Source organism: Cibotium barometz, chromosome 32 (genome assembly GCF_041138505.1).
Source record: "Cibotium barometz isolate CiBa-2024 chromosome 32, ASM4113850v1, whole genome shotgun sequence".
Taxonomy (NCBI): Eukaryota; Viridiplantae; Streptophyta; class Polypodiopsida; order Cyatheales; family Cibotiaceae; genus Cibotium; species Cibotium barometz.
The window spans coordinates 24,769,240-24,793,811 of NC_141077.1; the positions used below are offsets into that span (position 1 = coordinate 24,769,240).

Here is a 24,572-nt window from a genome sequence, read left to right on the forward strand (position 1 = left end):
AAGCTGACTCTTGCTTGAGAAAGCACTAAATCTGCAAGAAGATATTGTCCTATTCTGTGACGAGCATTATAGGTGGCCTACTGTGCTTCTACTCTCGTCAAATGAAGATTGGAGTTAAGCTTATGCCCAACACCGTAAAGCACCCTCTACACGTTATGCCATTCTCATTTCCACCCTGGCTTGCACAATGTCCTCTATCCAAGCATGCATAGCCCTTTGTTGGAGTGATTTTATTGTGGCTTACACACATTGGGGTGCAACCCCTATATCCACTCAGGCAAGGGCTGCCCACCGCATACTGACACAAAATGGCCATTATGTACATTTATTTGGCCTCTATATATCACTAAGTTATTCAGCTTACACTTTACTTCCCAATCCTTTAGCAAGGTTCCTTTTGATAACTTCTGATGGCAGTGGCATGGTAGTTGCTTTCATGTTAGTTTCCCAGAGGACATTGTTGTTTTCTAAAGATATTTTGCAAAACAAAGATCTACACAAACCATCTCTTCCCTCCACGATCCACAGTCCGAAGTCCTGAGCAGAGAAATTTCTCCAGATCCCCCAACCTAAAGGCACCCTAAAATTGCAAGTTTCTCAAATTGTGACTTTGACCTGCCCTACTCTGCCTTCAACCAAAAATATTGTCAAAATGTAGAAGACAACAACTAGAGCTAGGAAGTGGGATTCTTAAGAGGAGCAGACAGATAGGATGGTACCCTCTACCACTTGCAGGGTGTGCTCAAATTGCTCCCTCACGAGTCCCATTTTAGTCACTACTAATGATGAGGTGAGATGAGTCTTCCAATGATGAGATAGGTCCTTTTGTCATGGCCAAGCTAGACAACTCAAGTTACATGTGATGGTGTAGGGAATGAGACTCGAACCCAAGATCTCTTGAGTAGAGTCCAATGCATAAACCTTTATGTTAGCATTCCAAAGCTCTGCAAGGCCACTAATGGGGCATGAGTTAGAATCCTGATGCAAAAATATAATATACAACCTTAAAGAAGAAGATTGTCCAAATAGTTGCTTTAAATAAGAATACATGTGAAGAAGTACCAATAAAATGGCATGCAAGCCATAGAATTCTGTGTACTCAGTCCTCCAAGTGGCAAATGAAATGCCCTTTACAGCAGCATTTGCCTTGGTTATGACTCACCTAAGCTCTCATGATAAGTTATTTACAGCCAAAAGAACATGATCCAGAACATGTGGCCTTGAGATATCACTCCAATTGCAACAAAAAATATGAAGATAATCTCAACATGAAACAAGCAGGAAGCCCAAGAATCTGATTGCATATAAGCCTGCTAAAGCAATGCTGCCAAATCTGTTGGGGATAACTTCAGATTATATACTATTACTCACTGACTAAAAGCCCTGAAAAGATTTTGTCAAAATCCTGAAAAGGCCATCAGGATTATCCGTATGAACCTGCCAGTTCAATAATGGTGCCAAAAGAGATTAGTACAAACACAAACCTTCCAACCAGCCCATGATACAGAAATTATACTTAACACAAGAAGGTAATACCCAATGGCCAGCATCCTCGAGAACATGCATTTCTACTCCAGCCCCTTCACTTGCAGCTAAGGTTTCAGCCAAGTGTATCCTTTGCACATCTTCATGTGCCCATCTGTGTAAACTTCTTTCTGCTCTAAGAAAGTTGCAATGAACACCTTGAGGTACATTCTCAACTATATGCCTGGCCATACCACGGATCCCTTTGTAAGCTAGTCAAGACATTCAATCTTACAGAGAAAGGATTATAAGAATCTCTCTCTCTAACTCATTCCGTGACATGAAGCAAAGACATGCCCATAAGGTTTTTTTCCCACACTAAAGCAGGAGATCAAAGGAACTACAGAGAAAATCCAGAACAACGCACCAATCTGGGAAAAGGTGCCCAAACACGTTGAAATAGTTAAAAACCCACACCTAGTAAGGGCCCCAGAGCATGCCCCAGTCTAAAATTACTGCACAATTACTGCATGGGAAACGCATGCAATCATGCAAGAGGAACACCAAAAGGTAAATAAGCTCATACTATGCACTCCCCCTCCCCCTCATACTTGGAGCATGTAAGCATAAGGCTCGTAGTCACAAGAAATATTTCGTCTATTTCATCGTTTCATCGTTTCGAAACAGAGAAGTTTCAAAGTGACACTTGTTAAATCAAATCGAGGAAGAGTGAAAATTTAACGAAAACGTATGAAATATCAATAATTGGGTGTGAAATTAGATGCGATTAAGGTTGAAAGTATGAAATTGGGATTTGTAAATTGAAGAAAAGTGAGAAGTTGAAGAAATTCCCACAATTGGGTATGAAATTAGGTGCAATTAAGGTTGAAGTATGAGATTGGGATTTATAAATTGGAAGAAAGTGAAAAATTAAAGAGCTAGTGGAACACTAGTAAGAAAATTTAACGAAAACGTATGAAATATCAATAATTGGATGTGAAATTAGATGCGATTAAGGTTGAAAGTATGAAATTGGGATTTGTAAATTGAAGAAAAGTGAGAAGTTGAAGAAATTCCCACAATTGGGTATGAAATTAGGTGCAATTAAGGTTTTAGTATGAAATTGGGATTTATAAATTGGAAGAAAGTGAAAAATTAAAGTGCTAGTGGAACACTAGTAAGAAAATTTAACGAAAACGTATGAAATATCAATAATTGGGTGTGAAATTAGATGCGGTTAAGGTTGAAAGTATGAAATTGGGATTTGTAAATTGAAGAAAAGTGAGAAACTGAAGAAATTCTCACAATTGGGTATGAAATTAGATGCAATTAAGGTTGAAGTATGAAATTGGGATTTATAAATTGGAAGAAAGTGAAAAATTAAAGAGCTAGTGGAACACTAGTACAATCGGATACGAAATTAGATGAAATTGACCAAGAAGTCAAATTTGGGCAAAATGATGTTTTGACCATTGAGGTTGAAAGCACTAAATTGGGATTTATAAATTGGGGGTAAGTGAGAAATTGAAGAGTGAGTGAAATACTTCTAAGAAATTTCAACAATTAGGTGAAATTGACTAAGAAGTCAATTTTGAGAACTATTAACACATAGTCACAAGAAAAGTTCCATCATATAGACTTCTTTGGAGGTTGGGAGATCAACAACATGATGTATAAAATTATTAGAGAGGCCAAGGGCTATGAGGCCAAAGGCTCTTTGATCTCTAAGCTTTCATGCTTTCTGAGCTGCATCTTCATTCTCGGGCATCTTCTCTTTCCCTTCAATGAAAGGCCAAAGGCCCTCCCTCATGAGATTAAACTTCCTACCAGGTGTGGAAACTTTCCCCATTGAACTTTTCGATGAACATGTGGGTAGTCATGATATGCTATGAATCTAGGAAGGTCTTAACAGAGGAGAGTTTCCAACGCCAGTGTCTAATCCCTCGAAAAAAAATTAGGGTTTCCAAAAATTAGGGGTTCCAAACATGAGGGTTTTAATCAATAATACTTTAGCATGTTGTAGTAACACTTCAATGCTAGAATTGCACTCTCAATTTTGAAATATGATAAAGTAATTAGGTTTAATTACTTTTGATTAAGCACAATTTGCCAAAAAAAAAAAAGGCCCAAATCGAATTTACTTTCCTAAGCTTGTTGGTCGGGATGCAACGATTGAGGGCTTCCAGAGAGGAGAGGCTCTACGTGGAGAAGCTGTTGGGTGTCGCCAGAGGCAAACTCAACAACGCAGCTGTCGAGGTAGGTGGGCATGGGAGGCTCTAGGTGGTCAAAACTGGCAGTTGTCCGAAAAGGCCACAAAGGGCAAACTTTCACCCAGTGGGGGTGGGAAGCTCAATTGGGCTCTTTGTCCCCCAGTTCGCCCAACCAACAAAGCAGGTGGCTCGACTCAGCCTGGCTGGCAAATTGGGGGCACAAAGAGCCTAGCGGAGCTTCCGACCCACCGGATGGACAAAGAGCCTGGGGAAATATTGAGCTCCGCCCCAACTAGCGGCGATTCGTTGGAGAAACAGGCAGAAGTGGCAGCAGCGAGCGACAGAGGCGAATGCGATGACCACTCGACGATGAGAAGCCGAAACGAGCAGAAGTACATGGGGTATAAGCTACAAGAGACTCTCATCATGTAGTACATGAGAATATGAAGCATGTGGGGCACATCGTCCTCTAGTAGAGGATACACCTCTCTCAAGTATGGGGTTACTCAGTATGGCCGAGAGGTTCCCTCCTATCACAGTACGTGGAAAGGTGGTGTGATGGCGGTGGAGCATGTCTTCGATCTGGAGCTCATGGAGGATCGTGGTTGGTGTCTCGTGGATAGGGGACGCTAGGTACGTCGAAGCGCGCAAGCTCGTTCTAAAGTGACTCCTCAGGACAGGGCCAAGTTGAGGTATCCCGTGGTGGACCACCACCCACAGGGTCCACTATGCCGATATCCTCTCCTTGGGCCCAGAAGAAACTGGTGATCGTTGGCTGGCACGAGGAAGGAGGGGTGGTGGCTATGACCTCTGTCTTGGGAGTGTATCTCTGTGTTTGTGAAGCTCCGGTAAGAAGAGTCCCACACAGCGTTAGTAAGGGAAGTCCACGATCATCGATAATGGGCCAAAACCCTCACGGCACAGATAGTGGTACCTCCCACAGATCTCATAGTACACTGGGCAGTGGTAGGTATAGTGCTCCTCCGTCTCGACCCTTGTGTGGCATAATCTGCAGATCCTCTCCTCTAAAGGTCTTCGTATGAGTTCTCCATCTCTAAATATGCACTCCTACCTGTAGGCGGTGGGAGGATACCCGTAGTAGCTGGCCAATCGCAATCCACATGGCATGTGATGTGTGAATACCCAAGTAGCCTCGCTACTAGATGAAGCCTTTCTCTGTGAGCCTAATGTAGCAGATCTTGTTGCCTAGCACACTAGGGTTGGTGACACTGATTGTGTCGTGAGTTCACTCTAAGGCAGTATGCCTCTAGGAGTTGCTACTTGGCTAGGGAGACGTGCGGCTACATTGCCCCGCTCCACTACACACCCACACACTCTGAAAAGGTGGAGTGTGTTGAAGAGAGAAGGAAAAGCACAGGAACTAAAAAGTGGCGAAACGTGCTAACAAGCATCTTAGCAAGGCCTTAGTAGATGCACATGGCAGAAATCCAACACAGCAGTGCCCAACCACCTCTTGAGCAAGTATCGAGTTTATCTCCAGTAGAGGGCAGCAGCTCACGTAGTGCTTGCAGTTCCAACGGGTCTCACCATTGTGCAGCACTAAGGTGCTTGAATCTGCGTAGATCAGCAGCCTTTCCACAGCATGACGAACACCTGCCCTTCCCAACTCGACCTCAACACCATGGTCTTGTTTTGTGATTGTCTGCCGGAGACGATTGAAAGGGAGGGGGGGGGGGGGGGGGGACAGGCAATTGATGTTGGGTATCGTGTGTGTGTATCCATGTGTGTACTGCCCCCAAAGGGTTATGCGTTCGTATGTATGTGTGTGTAGCCTTATTCATGTATGTGTGTGTGCAAATACCTGCTTACGTGTGAACCCACTCTTATAAGTGTATGACATGTGTCATATGCTTATATGTGTATGTGATTTATGTGATAAGGTTTGCAACCTATAAAAGCATGTACTTGGTGTACTTCACAACACATGAATCAAAGTACTATTGAGTCGTGCAATCATCTCTCTCTAGAGCATTGAATTTCTCTCTCTCTCTCTCTCTCTCTCTCTCTCTCTCTCTCTCTCTCTCTCTACATGTACACTTCCACAATGGCTATCTTTGAGCCACCATAGCCCTTGCCTGTGTCTAACCCTAATGACACCTTCACTTGGTATCAGAGCTTGGTGCTTGCGAACCTGATGCTTCTTCGACAACCTGACCATCGCCAAACCTTCCCCTGCCTCCCGGCCAATGGGCACTATGCCAACTGTAGCTGCCCTGCACGCAACTCTATAGCAGTTGCCACTGCCTCTGAGGTCAACGCAACCGGCCGAAGCGCCACCTTCGAAATTGGCCGCCTTCGTCATCAGCTTCACCATGTTCCGCCAACCACTGCTATGTGGACTCATAACCCACTATGAGCCCACCACCATCACCTTCAGCTGCTACTGGATTCGCCTTCGCCATCATCATCATCATCAGTAAACCGGCAATTTCAAAGAAAATTTAGGCCTTTTTTAAATCAAGATGATAATTCTCTAATTAAACTCTTCTTCTTTCAATTTATTTGAGGCTTTCTGCAAAATTGAGCCATTAGCATCAAGATAAAGCTCCTGTATACATAAATTAGGGAGTTTTCCAAAATAGGGCCAAAATTGATAAAATTGGAGCTTCTTGCAGCACATTGAAGTCTCCATAAGGCCATGGACAAGGTGGCAGCACAGAAAAGATGCTGAAAAAGGCGACACCACGGGCATCGAGAGAGGATTTTACCCTGATTTCTAATTTCCGTGTTGTGTGTGAGTCGTGGTTCTCTGCCCGGGATTTCTTCCAAAATCTAAAAAACAATCTTGTGTGTGTGTTACATTTTCCCACGTGTTCTTCCGTCTAAATGTTTGTATTGCCTAGTTGTATAAAAGGCTGCATCTCCAATGTTTACAATGTTTAGAGTAAGGGGGAGTTTTCTCATGAGTAGACTGAAGTATGTAGTTGCTATGGGTGGAGCTCCCACAAATCACTCCTAGAAGGGAAGTTCCAGATGTAGGTGCCTTGGTCCCCTACCTTTGAGTTGTCATGCATCCATGCTTTAGACTTAAGCCTCTGGTCATGTTTGAACATAAAGCCATGAGTGTGCTCAATTCAACCTCTGAACCATGCTCCGACTTAAATCTTTGAGTTGGCATGGGAAACACGTCTAGTAGGAGACATGGTACAATCCACAGGCCATCATAGAGCATGATGAAGGTTATCTCAGGTCACTCGACCTTCGCTCCGAAGGGGGGTTTGTTGGGTTTGTTGGGTCTTTTGGAGTCTCGTGTGTGTATCCATGTGTGAACTGCTGCCCCCACCAAAGGGTTATGTGTTCGTATGTATGTGTGTAGAGTTTTTCGTGTATGTGTGTGTGTGAACACTTTTATAACTCGATAAGATAAGTGTATGACATGTGTCATATGCTTATATGTGTATGTTATTTATGTGAGTCAAAAGATAAGGCTTGCAACCTATAAAAGCATGTACTTGGCGTACTTCACAACACATGAATCAAAGTACTATTGAGTCGTGCAATCATCTCTCTCTAGACCTTTGAGTTTCTTTCTCTTACTAAAGAGGCCGGTGTGGGAAGGGGGGCAAGGGTGTGGGTGATGGGAGGAGGAAGCGAGCAGGGATAAGCGAGGTTTGTTGGCAGGCGACCGATCCCATGTTGGGCGTAGGATAAGCACTAGAAGTTGTGTATAGAGAGGCCGGCAGGTTGGCGGTGAATGGGGGGGAGCGTCGGGGGGGGGGGGGGGGGGGTGGGGGTGGGGGGGGGGGTTGGCAAGTGGCCGAGTATGAGAAAGTGTCGACCAGAATGGCATAGTAGCCCACGCAGAGCAGGGTGAAGCAGCAATGACGAGAGACTGAGCATGGTGCAACGCGAGAGAGAGAGAGAGAGAGAGAGAGAGAGAGAGAGAGAGAGAGATGAAATGAAATGTTATATTAACATCTTCAAAAGGCCATAATGACCTATGAGACCAAAAGTTACATCATGGTGGATCTGATACAATGTCTAGATAAAAAAACCCAGAAAATGAAAAATAAAGATGATACTACTGGCACCTAGAAAATGAAACTGGAAATGGAAGGTAAACAGAAACCCTTATAGGGTTGTCGAAGAGAGAGGGTGCTTGATGTTGAAGTGAGAGAGAAGGAGCACTGTGACGAAGACAGAGAGTGTAGGGAAGCTTGTGATGAAGAGAGAGAGAGAGAGAGAGAGAGAGAGAGAGAGTGGAGACAAAGTTGTCGAAGAGAGAGGGAAGGACATGTTGGCAGAGAGAAAGAGGGAGCAAGTGTCGAAGAGAGAAAAGAGAACGATGGTGTCCAAGAGAGAGAAAGGGGGGACATGACATGTCGAGGAGAGAGAAAGGGAACAATTCCAGGGTGTGTCAAAGAGAGAGAAAGGGGACTGTTACGTTGACAAGGGGAACAATTTTTTGTCCATGAGAGAGAAAGGGCACATTTTGGCGAAGAGAGAGAAGGTACACCTGTTGGACACTTCTTGTCCAACAGGTGTCGAAGAGAGAAAAGGGACGCTTTATGTAGAGAAGAGAGAAAGGAGAATATGTATTGTCCAAGAGAGAGAATGTAACACCTAGAGAGAGAAGAGAGAGAGAAGAGGCGGAGGTGGGTGTGGGTGTGGTTGTGGAAGCCATGGGGTAATTCAGACAGCGAGAGGACGATATGGATTCGGAATGCGCAGAAGACTAGTCGGCGATGTCGATGGCGTGATGAATGCACAGGAGGGGGGTTTGGCAGAAACAGATTCGGACCGTGAAGGTGATAAGATGGCGATATGGGAAGGTGGTGTGAGACGCCCAAGAGAGTGCAGAGGCCGAAGGTTGCACTGATGGCGGAGATGTGATGGTGGCAGGGTGTTTGCTGATGTGTTAATGGCGATGAGGAACCCAAAAGAGTGGGGGAGCTGGTCACGCTTGAAGAGTTTACGGGGCCCACAAAGTTGATTCCCCATCGCTCGAACGGAGACCAAGCAAGGAATGACTCCTTTCTCAAAGCAACAACACTCAACTTTCCGCTCTATTTGTCTTAACTTTCAGTATCGAGTCTTTAATCAGTCTTCAGGCCCTATATAAGAATGGCTCCTTTCTCAATGCAACAACACTCAACTTTCTGTTCTATTTGTCTTAACTTTCAGTATTGAGTCTTTAATCATGTTTACAAATATCATTAGACTAAGAAGTCCTTATAAGGATTGTCTCATGGAATGCTTGTGGGCGAGGAGCGCCTCTTGCAGAAGGCGCAAGAAGTCGGCCGTTAAGGACAGCTTCACACGGCCCTTGTGGGAGGCACCATTGATGTGCTCATGATCCACCTGGCCGCACACATCGTTGGTGGAGATTCTTCCTGGCAAGAGGCACGCCTACTGTCTCTAGCTTTTGGACCCCTCATGGAAATCAGGGTGGAGTTTGCATTTTAGGAATTAGGGTGGAGTTTGCATTTCACTCGGAGAGTCAGTAGTAGCAGCTGGGTGGTGGACCCAGGCACAATAGTCCTTCGAAGAGCTCAATGGCTGATTTTCTAGGTTGGGACGACAAAACTTGGCCTCCTCAACATCCACACTCCCACAGAGCAACATTTTTTGGATTCAGGTGTGCCGTGGTCTACCCCCTGTAGATGCATGGTGCATGGGAGGAGACTTTAACATGCTTGAGGACCCTGAGGACTGCAGGGCGGCAGCCCAGGACCCAATTGCTCAGCTTGAGAGGAGCTTGCTTTTGACATCAGAGGCCAGGTTACCTTACCTCCCGGGGTTTGGTTGGACGCCTCATAGCCTCTCTTCTCCCACTCTGACGGCCAGTTGGACAGCCCTAGCTTATCCCGCCTGGACCACTTTTATGTGGATGAATGGGGTTGCGATAGTAGCGGTATGGTGGGCCTCCTTGCCAGCACCACTCCTTCCGACCATGACCCAAGTGATTCTACATTCCTACAGGACCACTCCTTCCGACCATGACCCAAGTGATTCTACATTCCTACAGGACCCCATCATCATCAAGAGGATCGAGGAGATATGGTCAGCTTACACCCCCCCCCCCGCGACACCCAAAGGTGCCATGGAGCACCTAGAACACACCCTCCAGGAGGTTAGCCACTTCCTCCAAGTGGCAGCCTAGGAGCAGCTCAACGCTTTCAGAGAGCCAGAGAGAGGGCTCCACCGCAGCTTTTCCTCTTCGGATCCTTCAGGAGACCCTTCATAGCCATTGGATTGGAGGACAGCTTGAGACAGCCCAGACCGCTCTCACGACATTGGAGGAGCAGTTACACATATCATGCCAGGCCTCCTTTTGGCCCCAGGTGGGGCCAGAGTCTCCTGAGATTTCTTCGCCCACGACTGGGCTCCATTTCCGCCCATGAGGGTATTCAATGCTTGAGGAGGCCAGATGGATTGATGGCGGCCACCCCTCCAAAGGTCCAGGCTGTTGCCCCGGGAGTATTACCATACCCTGCTCTCTACTGAACCAGACTCCCCCCCCTCTCCCCCAAGCATGAGGAGGTCTGTCAAAGGGTCTGGCACCACATTCTATGTCAATTTCGGACTCCCTTCAGACATCATTGGATCTCCATTTCTCCTCAGAGGAGCTTATGCTTGCCCTCTCAGCACTCCCCAGGAAGTGCCCCGGGAGAACGGACTCCCGGTTTCTCTCTTCATGCAGCATCGGGACCTCATGAAGGCTGGCCTCCAAGCAACTTTCAACGAGGTTACCTCCTAGACCAGCTCCCTTCCCAAGCGCATGGCGGAGGTCTCAGTTGCCTCATCCCAAAGGAGCGAGGTGACAGACTTTAGATTCGCAAGTGGAGACCCGTCACCCTCTCTTGGGGATGCCCTATAAGATCCTCGCCAAGGCACTCAGCCTCTGCCTTCAGCCACGCCTCTCAAATCTGATCCACTCGACACAGACAGGCTTTATCCAGGATAGGAGCATTTTGGATAACATCTTCACCTTTTGGGAGGCCACCTCGACTGCCAGGATGTGGGGGGAGGACCTTGCAGTGCTTCTTCTTGAATTCGAGAAGGTCTATGACAAAGTCGATTGGGCCTTCCTAGAGGGAACCATGATCCACTTGGGCTTCTCATCATCTTGGGTACAAGGCATCACTTCCTTATGCTCCAGTGCCCACAACCATGTTTTCACACAGGGAGGGGAGGCAATAGGATATGAACCCTCAATTTTCCCCAAGGATCTCTGAGGAAGTGGGCGTTCACTGAGACTAGACACCAACAGGTGGCTGATATCAGGAGACGACATAGGGCAACACTAGGCCTCTGCTTGACCTGGAGGAGCTTATTTTGGAAGCACATGAGTAGAGGCATTATGGATACATTTAGCCCTTACAAACATGCTGCTAGAATTTCCTACAAAGCTTCCACTTTTCTTTGTAAGAGTTTTTTCTTAATTTTAAGTTGCTTCCACTTTTCTTTGTAAGAGTTTTTTCTTAATTTTAAGTTGCTTCCACTTTCCTCCTTTTATTTTCTCTTTTTTGTAAGTCTTGTTACATGCCATTGTGCATGTTACGATTTCATTTTTGATGTATTGCCATGGTCTCATAGACCCTTGTAGTCTCTTGTTAGAGATTCAAAGATTCTCTCTCTCTCTCTCTCTCTCTCTCTCTCTCTCTCTCTCTCTCTCTCTCTCTCGCGAAGGTTGTCACCATTTGGTCCCTTCACCAGTCTTGACCAGTGTTTCACACACTAATTGGAGCCAAGGTGTGAACGGGGATTTTCCACATAAGCAAGCTAGAGCATTTACTGGCAAAGTTTGGCCTAAAAGATGGCTATGTAGCGTGAGCACCATGGGATTTTTATCAATAAAGAGACTTATAATGTTTATAAGTCGGTGTGTTCACACATCATTAAAGACTGGCTGGACTTCTTATTATTTTGGGCATGTTTATGTGGACAAAAGAAGGCGCCTACATGAAACTTGGGAAGCAAACTTGGGAAAAGCATAAAGTTGATATTTTTGGGCAAGTCTATTTTGGGCAAAAAGGGAAAAGCACTTCATATATAGCTGGTCGAATTCATTAAAAAGGGGTGGGGCTTCTCCTTTTATGGCATGTGCATCCAGTTTCAGCAGATTGGAGTTCTCTCTCTCTCTCTCTCTCTCTCTCTCTCTCTCTCTCTCTCTCCTTAGTGGTGGGACAACCATGTTTTCACACAGGGAGGGGAGGCAATAGTATATGAACCCTCAATTTTCCCCAAGGATCTCTGAGGAAGTGGGCGTTCACTGAGACTAGACACCAACAGGTGGCTGATATCAGGAGACGACATAGGGCAACACTAGGCCTCTGCTTGACCTGGAGGAGCTTATTTTGGAAGCGCATGAGTAGAGACATTATGGATACATTTAGCCCTTACAAACATGCTGCTAGAACTTCCTACAAAGCTTCCACTTTTCTTTGTAAGAGTTTTTTTCTTAATTTTAAGTTGCTTCCACTTTCCTCCTTTTATTTTCTCTTTTTTGTAAGTCTTGTTACATGCCATTGTGCATGTTACGATTTCATTTTTGATGTATTGCCATGGTCTCATAGACCCTTGTAGTCTCTTGTTAGAGATTAAAAGATTCTCTGTATACCATTCTATACCCCCAGTATGGTACAGGATGGAGCTAGCTAGGTTGCATATCATGATTGTATACTCCATGCATATAGCTTTGCATTTTTCTCCTAGTAGTAGAGCTCCATCCCCCGCACACCCAGATTCAGCTTTTTTTTTGTTCAGTACTTTTTCATTTTGTTGGGATGACAGAGGATACCCCATACAGGTACTCCGATTTGTCTCATAGGCCGAGTTCGGTCTTTTGGAAGACGTTAATAAAATCTTTCTTTCTTTCTTTCTTTCTCTCTCTCTCAGGGAGCTGTGGACACCCCCTTCACTGATGTATACCATTTTATACCCCCAGTATGGTACAGGATGGAGCTAGCTAGGTTGCATATCATGATTGTATACTCCATGCATATAGCTTTGCATTCTCCTAGTAATAGAGCTCCATCCCCTGCACACCCAGATTCAGCTTTTTTATTCAGTACTTTTTCATTTTGTTGGGATGACAGAGGATAACCCCATACAGGTACTCCGATTTGTCTCATAGGCCGAGTTCGGTCTTTTGGAAGACGTTAATAAAATCTTTCTTTCTTTCTTTCTTTCTCTCTCTCTCTCTCTCTCTCTCTCTCTCTCGCGCGCGCGCGCGAAGGATGTCACCATTTGGTCCCTTCACCAGTCTTGACCAGTGTTTCACACACTAATTGGAGCCAAGGTGTGAACGGGGATTTTCCACATAAGCAAGCTAGAGCATTTACTGGCAAAGTTTGGCCTAAAAGATGGCTATGTAGCGTGAGCACCATGGGATTTTTATCAATAAAGAGACTTATAATGTTTATAAGTCGGTGTGTTCACACATCATTAAAGACTGGCTGGACTTATTATTATTTTGGGCATGTTTATGTGGACAAAAGAAGGCGCCTACATGAAACTTGGGAAGCAAACTTGGGAAAAGCATAAAGTTGATATTTTTGGGCAAGTCTATTTTGGGCAAAAAGGGAAAAGCATAAAGTTGATATTTTTGGGCAAGTCTATTTTGGGCAAAAAGGGAAAAGCGCTTCATATATAGCTGGTCGAATTCATTAAAAAGGGGTGGGGCTTCTCCTTTTATGGCATGTGCATCCAGTTTCAGCAGATTGGAGTTTTCACTCTCTCTCTCTCTCTCTCTCTCTCTCTCTCTCTCTCTCTCTCCTTAGTGGTGGGACATCCTCCACAGCTCCTTTGGTCCAAACCCGAGTCACTCGGAGACGCACTATATCTACATCTACTACCAGAGGAGTGACATCAGCCCGAGCGAGAGAGCTATGATCTAGGAGACACCTCCGCCCACTAGCCCTCGCTCCCCAAGTCTCCACCAGACACAGATTGATGAGCTCTTGAGGAGACATAGCAAAGAGGACAGACCCCAGATTGATCTAGCACAGATTGGGAGATATCTTGCCCCTAACCCAATGTATGACATCCTACACCCAGTCATTGGCACCGGATGGAGCTAGATGCTTTATTGGATGTATTTACCCACCATGCCTCCCACCCACCCCAGAGTACTTAGCCAGAGCCCTGTATGAGATTTATCTCCACATTATAGAGTACTTTGTACTTTTTTTTTTCTTTTGTATCCATTTGATGTCCATTGAGACATGATGATGATGTACATAGGTTTTGTCTCGTAGGCCATTTTTTGGCCTTTAGAAGACGTTAATAAAATCTTTCTTTCTTTCTCTCTCTTTTGTGCAGGCCGTATAGTAGGGATACCCTCTCTCTTTTTTGCTGGTCGATTGTGCAACCGTCTATCTTTCTCTTTCCTTTGCACTAGCCGTACAGCTGGCTAGTGGTGGTCTTTCCCTTGAGCTAGCCATACAGCAGCTGACTACTGGTGGTACAGTGCTGGCCGTACTACTACTTCAGTACAACAGCCGCATCTGCACATGTGACAACTGTCATCAGTTCTAGCCTTGTCTTGGGCAGATTTGGGGCTGTTTTTGGAGGAATCTGGCCCAGTTTTGAGAGCTCTTCTGGGGCTGATTTAAGACTCTGTTTTGGGGCTGATTTGGCACGGAGGTCGAGGTTGTTTTTGGCTCCGTTCCGGGCTGATTTATGGACTGTTTATGAGCTGAATTCATGGGACTATTTTGAGACAGTTTTCAGATGACTTTTGGTGCTGTGTTTCTTATCTTGGCACTGGATAGATATCTGGGCAAGAGATTTGCTGAGGAAAGTCCAGTGCTGCATTCACCTACACCTTGGTTTATTGTAAAAAGCTTCTATCTGAATAAAGAAGTTCCTACGGGGGGCTGGCCGTTCAAGCTCAATGCAGTGTTTTTATATTGTTTATGGTTCTTCCGTTGTGTTTTCCATGCTTTGTGTTTGGTACTTGTGACAGTGGTATCAGAGCATAGGCTTTCTAGGAAGCAAAGGCTTTCTTCCAACAATGAGAAAGAGAAAAGATCAAAAGTGGGGACAACACTGACCAACAGTTTTGCTATTGAGCTTGTGGAAGCAGTCACGAGCATGAGCAGTAGACATTGGACTAAGGATTTATGGATTCACATATATTATCCTCGAAATATGGAGTTGGCTTTATGTGCTCATGTTTAGCACTTTTTCCATATGGATTATAAATCAAGGTTATGAGCAAGCTATATGGAGCTATATCTCAAGATATCTTATGCGTATGTTGAGGAGATATTTCTTTTGGCTTCATGATGAACATGGCGAGAAAAGCTAAGTTTACTTTGAATTTTGCAAAGTTGCTGCTTTTTTTGCAATTTATTCCAAGTGTTTTTGGACACTTAACCCTTGTATGCCTGTACAAGGAGAATTGTGTGTTGTTTGTTTGCCTTGAACTGTTTCAGGTAAACATTATGGTTGAAAAGCCTAGTTTATATGGTTTTTCTTATGGATATGTCCAAGGACTATGGACAAAGTTTCTGGCATATCTTTGTTTGAGGATTTATACATATATGATGCTTTGGCTCATCTATATAGTTATCGTTGGCTCGGTAATTCTTGGGCTTTATATATAGCTCTTTGGGTCCTTTTGCTTGGATGGAGTATGTTTTTGGATCCCTTTATTTGGGATGCAGTGGACTTCTGGAACTCATGGATATCTCATGGATCGAGGATTTTTCAATGGATTTCTATTTGCGGCCGAAATGCTTGTAAAACTATTGGCAGCCAAAATGCCTATAAAACTATCTGTCGTTGACATGTTTATGGAGAACCAAGATATTTCTGCCTGTGACTCATTCTCATCTTGTGTTTTACATTTGAGCCCACCTCTCCCTTCCATGTCTGTGATCAGGATACCACCACGGACTCCACGTGGTAGAGTGAACTTGAGCTCACCTCTCGTCCAAGGTGTGTGGTCAGAGTACCAACACGGAGTGCATGTGGTAGAGTGAACTTGAGCTCATCTCTCCTCCAGTGTACCGACATGGAGTGCATGTGGTAGAGTGGACATGACGCCTTGCTGGCTGGGAACTTATGTCTACGCCAAGGGTCATGTGATCTAACATCTCGTTGGTAGGGGACTGTGTCTACGCCAACTATGGATGGATTCATTCACGGAAGGACAGTAACCCTAGTGAGTGATTCGGAGAACTCATGGAAGAGTGGTAGCCCTGGTGAATCTCTCATAAACTCATGGAAGGGTGGTAAGCCTAGTGAGTATTATCAACACTCATGAAAGGGTAGTTGCCCTGGTGAGTGAAGCCTCGTGGAAGGGGAAACCTGGCAAGCATGTATGGTTTCATGGAAGGGTCGTTGCCTTGGTGAACCATATGGACATGTGAAGCATGGTTGGCTTGGGCAGGCGTATGGATCATAGGAGTGGTGCTCTTATGCAATCCAATGGCATGGCAAGATGTTTTGTGACTACGTATTCTACTTACTTTTCTTTTGCAGGTACTTAAAGCTACTTAAGGATTTATGGATATTTGGGACACAATTAGCTCTTGTACCTGTGTCTGGTTAATATCAGAGTTGTTGACTCCACATATAGATTTATGGATATTTGGGACACAGTTGGCTCTTGTGCCTGTGTCTAGTTATTATCAGAATTGTTGACTTAGGATATGGATAAAGATGGTTTCTCGATACGGTTGGCTCTTGTGCCCATATCTGACTTCGGATAGTGGATCTGAATTTATGGCTTTAATGCCAAAATTATGAAATATCATGGATTGGCAATGCATCTGCTATACTTGAAAGATATCTCAGTGGTATCAGGTTTATACAATTGCAGACAATTGGTTTATAAGACGAAGGGGATGGCACCATTTGGTCCCTTCACCACTTGACCAGTGTTTCACACACTAATCGGAGCCAAGGTGTGAACGGGGATTTTCCACAGAAGCAAGCTGGAGCATTTACTGGCAAAGTTTGGCCTAAAAGATGGCTATGCAACATGAGCACCATGGGATTTTTATCAATAAAGTGACTTACAATGTTTATAAGTCGGTGTGTTCACACATCATGAAAGACGGGCTGGACTTACTATTATTTTGGGCATGTTTATGTGGACAAAAGAAGGCGCCTACATGAAAATTGGGAAGCAAGCTTGGGAAAAGCATAAAGTTGACATTTTTGGGCAAGTACACCTATTTTAAACAAAAAGGGAAAAGCACTGTGTATATATAGCTGGTTGAATTCATTAAAAACGAGTGGGGCTTCTCCTTTTATGGCATGCACATCCAGTTTCAGCCAATTGGAGTTTTCTCTCTTTGGCACAAGCCGTACAGTAGGGGTACTCTCTCTCTTTTCTGCTGGCCAACTGCAGCCTTATGCCTCTCTCTTTCCTTTGCGTTGGCCGTACAGCTGGCTGGTGGTGGAATTTCCCTCGTGCTAGCCGTACAGCAGCTGACTGCTGGTCGTACAATGCTGGCCGTACGGCAGCCATACCCACGCGTGTGACAGCTGTCATCAGTTCTGGCCTTGTCTTGGGCAGATTTGGGGCAGTTTCTGGGGCTGTTTTTGGAGGAATCTGGGAAAGTTTTGAGAGCTCTTCTGGGGCTGATTTGAGGCTCTATTTTGGGGCTGATATGGCACGGAGTTCAAGGTTGTTTTTGGCTCCGTTCCGGGCTTATTTATGGACTGTTTATGAGCTGATTCATGGGACTATATTGAGACAGTTTTCGGATGACTTTTGGTGCTGTGTTTTTTATCTTGGCACTAGATAGATATCTAGGCAAGAGATTTGTTGATGCTTCGTGGAAAATCCGGTGCTGCATACACCCGCACCTTGCTTTAAAGTAAAAAGCTTCTATCTAAATAAAGAAGTTCCTACGGGAGTCTGGCCGTTCCTGCTTAGTACGATGGTTTTATATTGTTTATGGTTCTTCCGTTGTGTTTTCCATGCTCTGTGTCTGGTACTTGACGTGTTGGTCTAGTATTGTTCTGGGTCCCCTACTTGTGACAAAGGTAGAGCAAATTTGAGGATTTTTGTGAACCCAAAGAAAAATCCGAGCCAAAAGCCCAAAAATAAAACCAAAGCGAAGGTGATTGTGCTTGATACTTGACATTGCATATTTACTAGTATATTAGTTGGATGTTTTCATGCATGTGTGATTAGTAGGACGTTTTCATGCATGCAAAGTGGGTTAGGAGGTCAATGCCCACCTTTACATATGGTCAGGAGACAGTGGAGTATACAGATGCATATACTTACCTTGGTGTGGTTTTTAGTGGCCCACTATTTTCCTTGAGGAGAGCAGCGGAGACCAGATTGACCAGAGCTTATGCAGCATTGGGGAGACTAGAGAGGATGTGTTCGCAGGTTCAGTTTCAGGAACCTCGAACAAAGCTCTGGCTCTTTGACACTTTGGTCACTTCAGCCATGCTGTATGGAGTGGAGATATGGGGACCCTCAGTGGATCACCACAGCCGAGCTGGTAGCACTGATGGATGGAGACGTATGGAGAGGTCCTTGGTTTCTATGATTTCCCGGATGATTAGGGCCAAGGCCTCCGTACCACATGATATTATCCGTGCAGAGATGGCTGCCCCCCCATTGGTAGTAGAGGCACTCACTCGATCAGTCTCCTTTATACATAGCACTTGGGCTCTCCCTAGAGACAGATATGCTCGCTTAGCCCTGGAGTCTTCACGACAGTTGGCATCACACGGAGACGGATCATGTTGGTATGCACAGATGACAGCTTGGTTCCAACTGCATGGCTTTAGTATGGATAGGCTACCTCCATTTCAGTACTCCCTGGATGCACCCTCCCTCTCTCTCACACGGGCAGAGATTACCAGACTTATCAGGCTAGACTTGCCTCAGCTGGACACTAGGAGGACATGGATACAGCCGACACACGAGCTTGGTACAAAGATGGCTTTCTATAGAGATCATCTTCTCCAGCTCACGGAGGATGGGTTTGTGATTAGACCCAGCTACATGGATACTCATCTTTCTCATGGGGTACGGTGTGCTATTGGTCAGATGCGCACATCCTCACACCAGCTAGAGATTGAGACTGGCAGATTCAGAGGAGTACCAGCTGAGGTCAGGATTTGTCAGCTGTGCCAGATGGAGCCAGAGACAGAGTTACATTACATATGTCACTGTCCGGTATATTATGAGATACGAGGCCGTTTTCACTGCCTGTTCAGAGAGGGCTTTGGACCACTTTCTAGAGTCATGAGATACCAGGATCAGAGATGCCTCGGATTGTACTTGCTAGAGCTGCGTAGACATAGAGAGGGTCTCCTGAGAGGGAGGGGATCAGAGAGGGAGAGACACCTACAGAGGCAGATTACAGACTTCTTTCGACCAGAGATTGAGCAGTCAGGTCAGCAGGCATTGCAGCTAGCCCCAGAGTACAGCCGCACCAGAGGTACACTGATTGATCGGGCTATAGAGCTGGGGCGGTCCAGGCGCCCCAAGATGAGAGGTCCATCTCGACACCGGCGGAGACTACAACAGAGGATCAGGACCATACTAGCACGGCATGGGAGACGTCCAGTCAGAGTACTCACCATGGAGGACATTGAGGATATCCGCCATCGACCGATGAGAGACATCTTTGGATAGTGATGTGTATGATGCTTACCTTTGTTGCTGGAGTTTTCCTCCCACATGTTATCCATTAGGAGCTCCTGGTACCGTACTTTTCCTCATAGTTGTTTCAGTTTCAGTTAGTTGTTTAATTGTTTTTAGCTTTCCTTACACAGACATTGTATCAGATCCACCAATTGTTGTAACCTTTTTGGTCTCATAGGTCATTTTGGCCTTTTGAAGACGTTAATATATCATTTCATTTCATTTCTCTCTCCACTATTGGGGTGAAACAGGGCTGCCTCCTTTCCCCCACCTTATTTGGGATGTATGTGGATGAGGTTTCGGACTATGTAGAGCGGGAGGGTGACAGAGGAGCACAGCTAGCAGGGACATGGATTCCGCTGTTATTGTATGCTGATGATATTGTGCTGATCTCAGATTCTCCAAAGGGGATGCAGCGTCATTTGGATGCATTGCACATGTTTGCAGAGGATAGTGGATTGTCTGTTAACCTTGGTAAAACCAAGGTGATGGTGTTTAACACCACAGCACAGTGGGTTAGGAGGTCAATGCCCACCTTTACATATGGTTAGGAGACAGTGGAGTATACAGATGCATATACTTACCTTGGTGTGGTTTTTAGTGGCCCACTATTTTCCTTGAGGAGAGCAGCGGAGACCAGATTGACCAGAGCTTATGCAGCATTGGGGAGACTAGAGAGGATGTGTTAGCAGGTTCAGTTTCAGGAACCTCGAACAAAGCTCTGGCTCTTTGACACTTTGGTCACTTCAGCCATGCTGGATGGAGTGGAGATATGGGGACCCTTAGTGGATCACCACAGCCGAGCTGGTAGCACTGATGGATGGAGACGTATGGAGAGGTCCTTGGTTTCTATGATTTCCCGGATGATTAGGGCCAAGGCCTCTGTACCACATGATATTATCCGTGCAGAGATGGCTGCCCCCTCATTGGTAGTAGAGGCACTCACTCGATCAATCTCCTTTATACATAGCACTTGGGCTCTCCCTAGAGACAGATATGCTCGCTTAGCCCTGGAGTCTTCACGACAGTTGGCATCACACGGAGACGGATCATGTTGGTATGCACAGATGACAGCTTGGTTCCAACTGCATGGCTTTAGTATGGACAGGCTACCTCCATTTCAGTACTCCCTGGATGCACCCTCCCTCTCTCTCACACGGGCAGAGATTACCAGACTTATCAGGCAGGACTTGACTCAGCTGGACACTAGGAGGACATGGATACAGCCGACACACGAGCTTGGTACGAAGATGGCTTTCTATAGAGATCATCTTCTCCAGCTCACGGAGGATGGGTTTGTGATTAGACCCAGCTACATGGATACTCATCTTTCTCATGGGGTACGGTGTGCTATTGGTCAGATGCGCACATCCTCACACCAGCTAGAGATTGAGACTGGCAGATTTAGAGGAGTACCAGCTGAGGCCAGGATTTGTCAGCTGTGCCAGATGGAGCCAGAGACAGAGTTACATTACATATGTCATTGTCCAGTATATTATGAGATACGAGGCCGTTTTCACTGCCTGTTCAGAGAGGGCTTTGGACCACTTTCTAGAGTCATGAGATACCAGGATCAGAGATGCCTCGGATTGTACTTGCTGGAGCTGCGTAGACATAGAGAGGGTCTCCTGAGAGGGAGGGGATCAGAGAGGGAGAGACACCTACAGAGGCAGATTACAGACTTCTTTCGACCAGAGATTGAGCAGTCGGGTCAGCAGGCATTGCAGCTAGCCCCAGAGTACAGCCGCACCAGAGGTACACTGATGATTGATCGGGTTATAGAGCTGGGGCGGTCCAGGCGCCCCAAGATGAGAGGCCCATCTCGACACCGGCGGAGACTACAACAGAGGATCAGGACCATACTAGCACGGCATGGGAGACGTCCAGTCAGAGTACTCACCATGGAGGACATTGAGGATATCCGCCATCGACCAATGAGAGACATCTTTGGATAGTGATGTGTAGGATGCTTACCTTTGTTGCTGGAGTTTTCCTCCCATATGTTATCCATTAGGAGCTCCTAGTACCGTACTTTTCCTCATAGTTGTTTCAGTTTCAGTTAGTTGTTTAGTTGTTTTTAGCTTTCCTTACACAGACATTGTATCAGATCCACCAATTGTTGTAACCTTTTTGGTCTCATAGGTCATTTTGGCCTTTTGAAGACGTTAATATATCATTTCATCTCTCTCTCTCTCTCTCTCTCTCTCTCTCTCTCTCTCTCTCTCTCTCTCTCTCTCTCTCTCTACAGTTGGCTTTGTATGCATCTATGTGTGTGTGAAAAAAAAGAGCACTCGTGCAATATCTACCTCCCAATACAAATGAGTACATTTTAAGTAATTTTATCTATTCTAATAGACATAATCAATATATGCATAAGAAATATGTATAAGAATTATGGGCATATCTATGTTATTTGTCCTTGCATGAAAGATAAATATGCATGGATAAGTACAGACCATAGGTTAGTAGTCTCATACGACTGGTACATGTCTGAAATGCCTTGTAAATCAAAGTTCCATGAAAACGCTGGAGAAGTTGCACTTTCCACAGGTCTCAAATTTGTAGTCATCCACTGCCAAAGGTAGCGTCATACATAATTAAGCTTCAAAAAAGCAAGCTCATTCCAAAAAATCACATCAATAGGCAAGTTATCCACCTGTGCAACACCATCCGAGAAGCCCTTTTTTGATAAGGTGTTTATTACAAACCTTCTTGACGAGACCTGCCAATGGAACACTGATATGTATCACCTTATCAAATAAATCTAAAGCCTTTTCTCCATGCAAACCATCTTAAATGCGTGCGAGACTTTTTTCACTTGTTACACCTGCTTGGGCATTTCTGTCAGAGCCTCTATAAGTTCAGCAGGATGATCCTCTCCATTGCCCCCTGCTCGAACTGTTCCAGGTGTAGCATCCAGCACCCATACCTGCATTCAAAGGAATGCTGGTGTAAATACTCTTTAGGGGCACCAACACCAGCTTAAGGGAAAGGGACTATCAGCATAGCTTTTCCTAGTTCGCATCAATCAGTGTCAGCCGTTACCTGAACCGGGCGTGCCAAAGGTTTTGCAGCTTGATCAACAATACTCAATGCAACTGTTTACTCAAAAACATTCATTAAAAAAAAGGGAATATATTATTTTTCTTCAACTAGAAAAAAAATCCTCAAACAACCCTGTTAGCAGGTGGCATAAAAACTATAACTATTCATGAAGGCAAGCTTATTGCTGAGAACATAACACCTGCCTTTTCCTCCAAAACTGTGACCTATTAAGACTCGTGGTGTCAGCTTCAGTTGTCCAATCTACACAGGCATTTTTTTAAATAAAAATAATAATTTTTTAAATGACAAAGGGTTTCTAAAGAATCTCGTCTAAAAAGGGGGCACAAAACCAAACCAAGTTAAAAAATGAGATTCCTTGGAAATCTTACAAGCCTCAGAACATCTTGTGCAGCAGATGCAACTGTATGCGGACCATGCTTCTGAATAGTTGCAGAATCACCATGGCACCGCAAGTCAACTAGGAGAAACTGCCCATGTAACCCACAAATTGTCATGCTTTACTACCTAAGCCTTTCAAGTAAATCGGAAAGCAGCAAAAAGCTAGTCCTCCTGGATGACCTTTCACTAACCAAACTATTCTGAAAAGTATAGAAACAATTTGAAATGTACCTGCCAAGTGGGAAACTCTTGTGCAAGTCTTTTTGCAAAAGTTGCTGAAAAAGAAACAGAATCCTTACAAGCCAATACATTGAAACAAACCTTCCATTTCTCTCAACCTAATCTGCTTATATTGCTAAGCTGAATAAATCCAACATATTTACAAACAATCTTGCTAGATTTGCTAAGAACTAAACTGCTTGCTAAGCTCCAATAGCATGATTAATAACAAAGCAAGAAAACCTTTTGTTGTCCTCTTCCAATTGCTGAAATCTAATCAATAGCAATCCTTGGATTCATCTGTGGTCCTCTTCATATTGCTCAAATCTATTGCAATAGGAAGCCTTGGACCGATCTGTAGAACACTCATGTCTATGCGCTAGGGTTTGAGAGGAGAGTGCATTGGAATCAATAAACACAACACACACAAGTGTCCTAAACTATTGAAAAAGAATGGAATGTTACAACTGGAATTCAAGTACAAGAGATGGCTGAGAACATAGACATCAATTCACAGGCCAACACTGCTGAAGATCTCCTTGGCCAACCCACGCTCTAAAAGAGAAATGCTCTGTCGATGCCTAGCACTGAGAAATGCAGATGGATTGATGAATTCCTTGTGCATGTATTTATGCACCAGTATGTTGGATAAATTGTTGAAAAAGAAAAAGGAAAATACCCTACTCCTAAACTACACACCAAGAAGCTTGAATGTCTACATCTTGAAAGAACTGCATGATACACGAGAAGAAGAAGAAAATAACTCTATATTTATCAAAAGAAAGTGTACAATGCCCCTTATAGGAGATCAACAAGCTAGAAATAGACTAGCTCCTAATTTTGTCCAAAATATTCTAAAATAGATGCATGAGATTGGACTATGGTTCAACCATATAAAATCAAATTTATCCGTGGATTTTGATGAGCTCATCGTGGTCACCTCTCTTTAATGGGATCTCTTTGTTTGTGGGATGCGTGAGGTGCTACAAATGGAGATAGGATGTGCCTTGATTTTGCCGCTGCTACAACCTGCGCCTGTCCCAATGCAGCCCACAGGCATACACCTATTCCTACTGCCCGACTTGAAGCACCTACTACGCCCCACTATCCTGCAAGCTGTCCACACGTACCATAGGATGAGGCGTGTCCATTCTCCTCGCATTGCAGCTGTACTCAGCTGCACAACGCCCATATAAAGGGCCCTTTCATAAAAAGAGAAGATCCAAACAAAGTTTATCCAAGGTACCCAAGATCCCGGACACTACGAGATCACTTTGCGCCCTACTACGAAGGCTTACATTCCGTCCTTGCTGCGTCAACGCAAAGACTTGCAAAGAAACCTGTAGATGACCAACTTTCACATGATCCAACACTTTCCAGTTCTCCAACTGTTCATAAAGAAACATTACAGGCTGTTGAGTATCCTCTAGTAGCCCACGAAAAGAACACATAATCGCCTGGCAAAACTCGATATCTACACTTCAGCCACTAATGCATTGATTCATATGGATCACAAGAACTTCTTGCACCAATTCCAATGCGCCCTGAAGGAAGAAAGAAAAAACAAGAACACTACTCTCTAGAAGAATCGCACCGAATTTGTATCCATCAGTATTGATCAGCACGACCACCACCTCCTA

At 44.8% G+C, this 24,572-nt stretch overlaps 1 protein-coding gene across 1 annotated transcript in view; it reads right to left on the minus strand.

Annotated features, from left to right (window-relative positions):
- Nucleotides 1-1,017: 1,017 nt before the first annotated feature.
- The window catches only part of LOC147620002 (alpha/beta-Hydrolases superfamily protein), a 46,432-nt gene continuing 22,877 nt past the window's right edge, over nt 1,018-24,572 (minus strand). Inside the window, exons 5-13 of the mRNA XM_086772125.1 lie at nt 22,945-22,988; nt 22,704-22,802; nt 22,518-22,575; nt 22,315-22,367; nt 22,097-22,198; nt 21,926-21,991; nt 21,726-21,841; nt 1,537-1,708; nt 1,018-1,437 (exon numbers count right to left, since the gene is read on the minus strand). Of these exons, the coding sequence (XP_086628251.1) occupies nt 1,375-1,437; nt 1,537-1,708; nt 21,726-21,841; nt 21,926-21,991; nt 22,097-22,198; nt 22,315-22,367; nt 22,518-22,575; nt 22,704-22,802; nt 22,945-22,988 (773 nt within the window). The 3' untranslated portion in view covers nt 1,018-1,374. The remainder of the gene's footprint in view (nt 1,438-1,536; nt 1,709-21,725; nt 21,842-21,925; nt 21,992-22,096; nt 22,199-22,314; nt 22,368-22,517; nt 22,576-22,703; nt 22,803-22,944; nt 22,989-24,572) is intronic.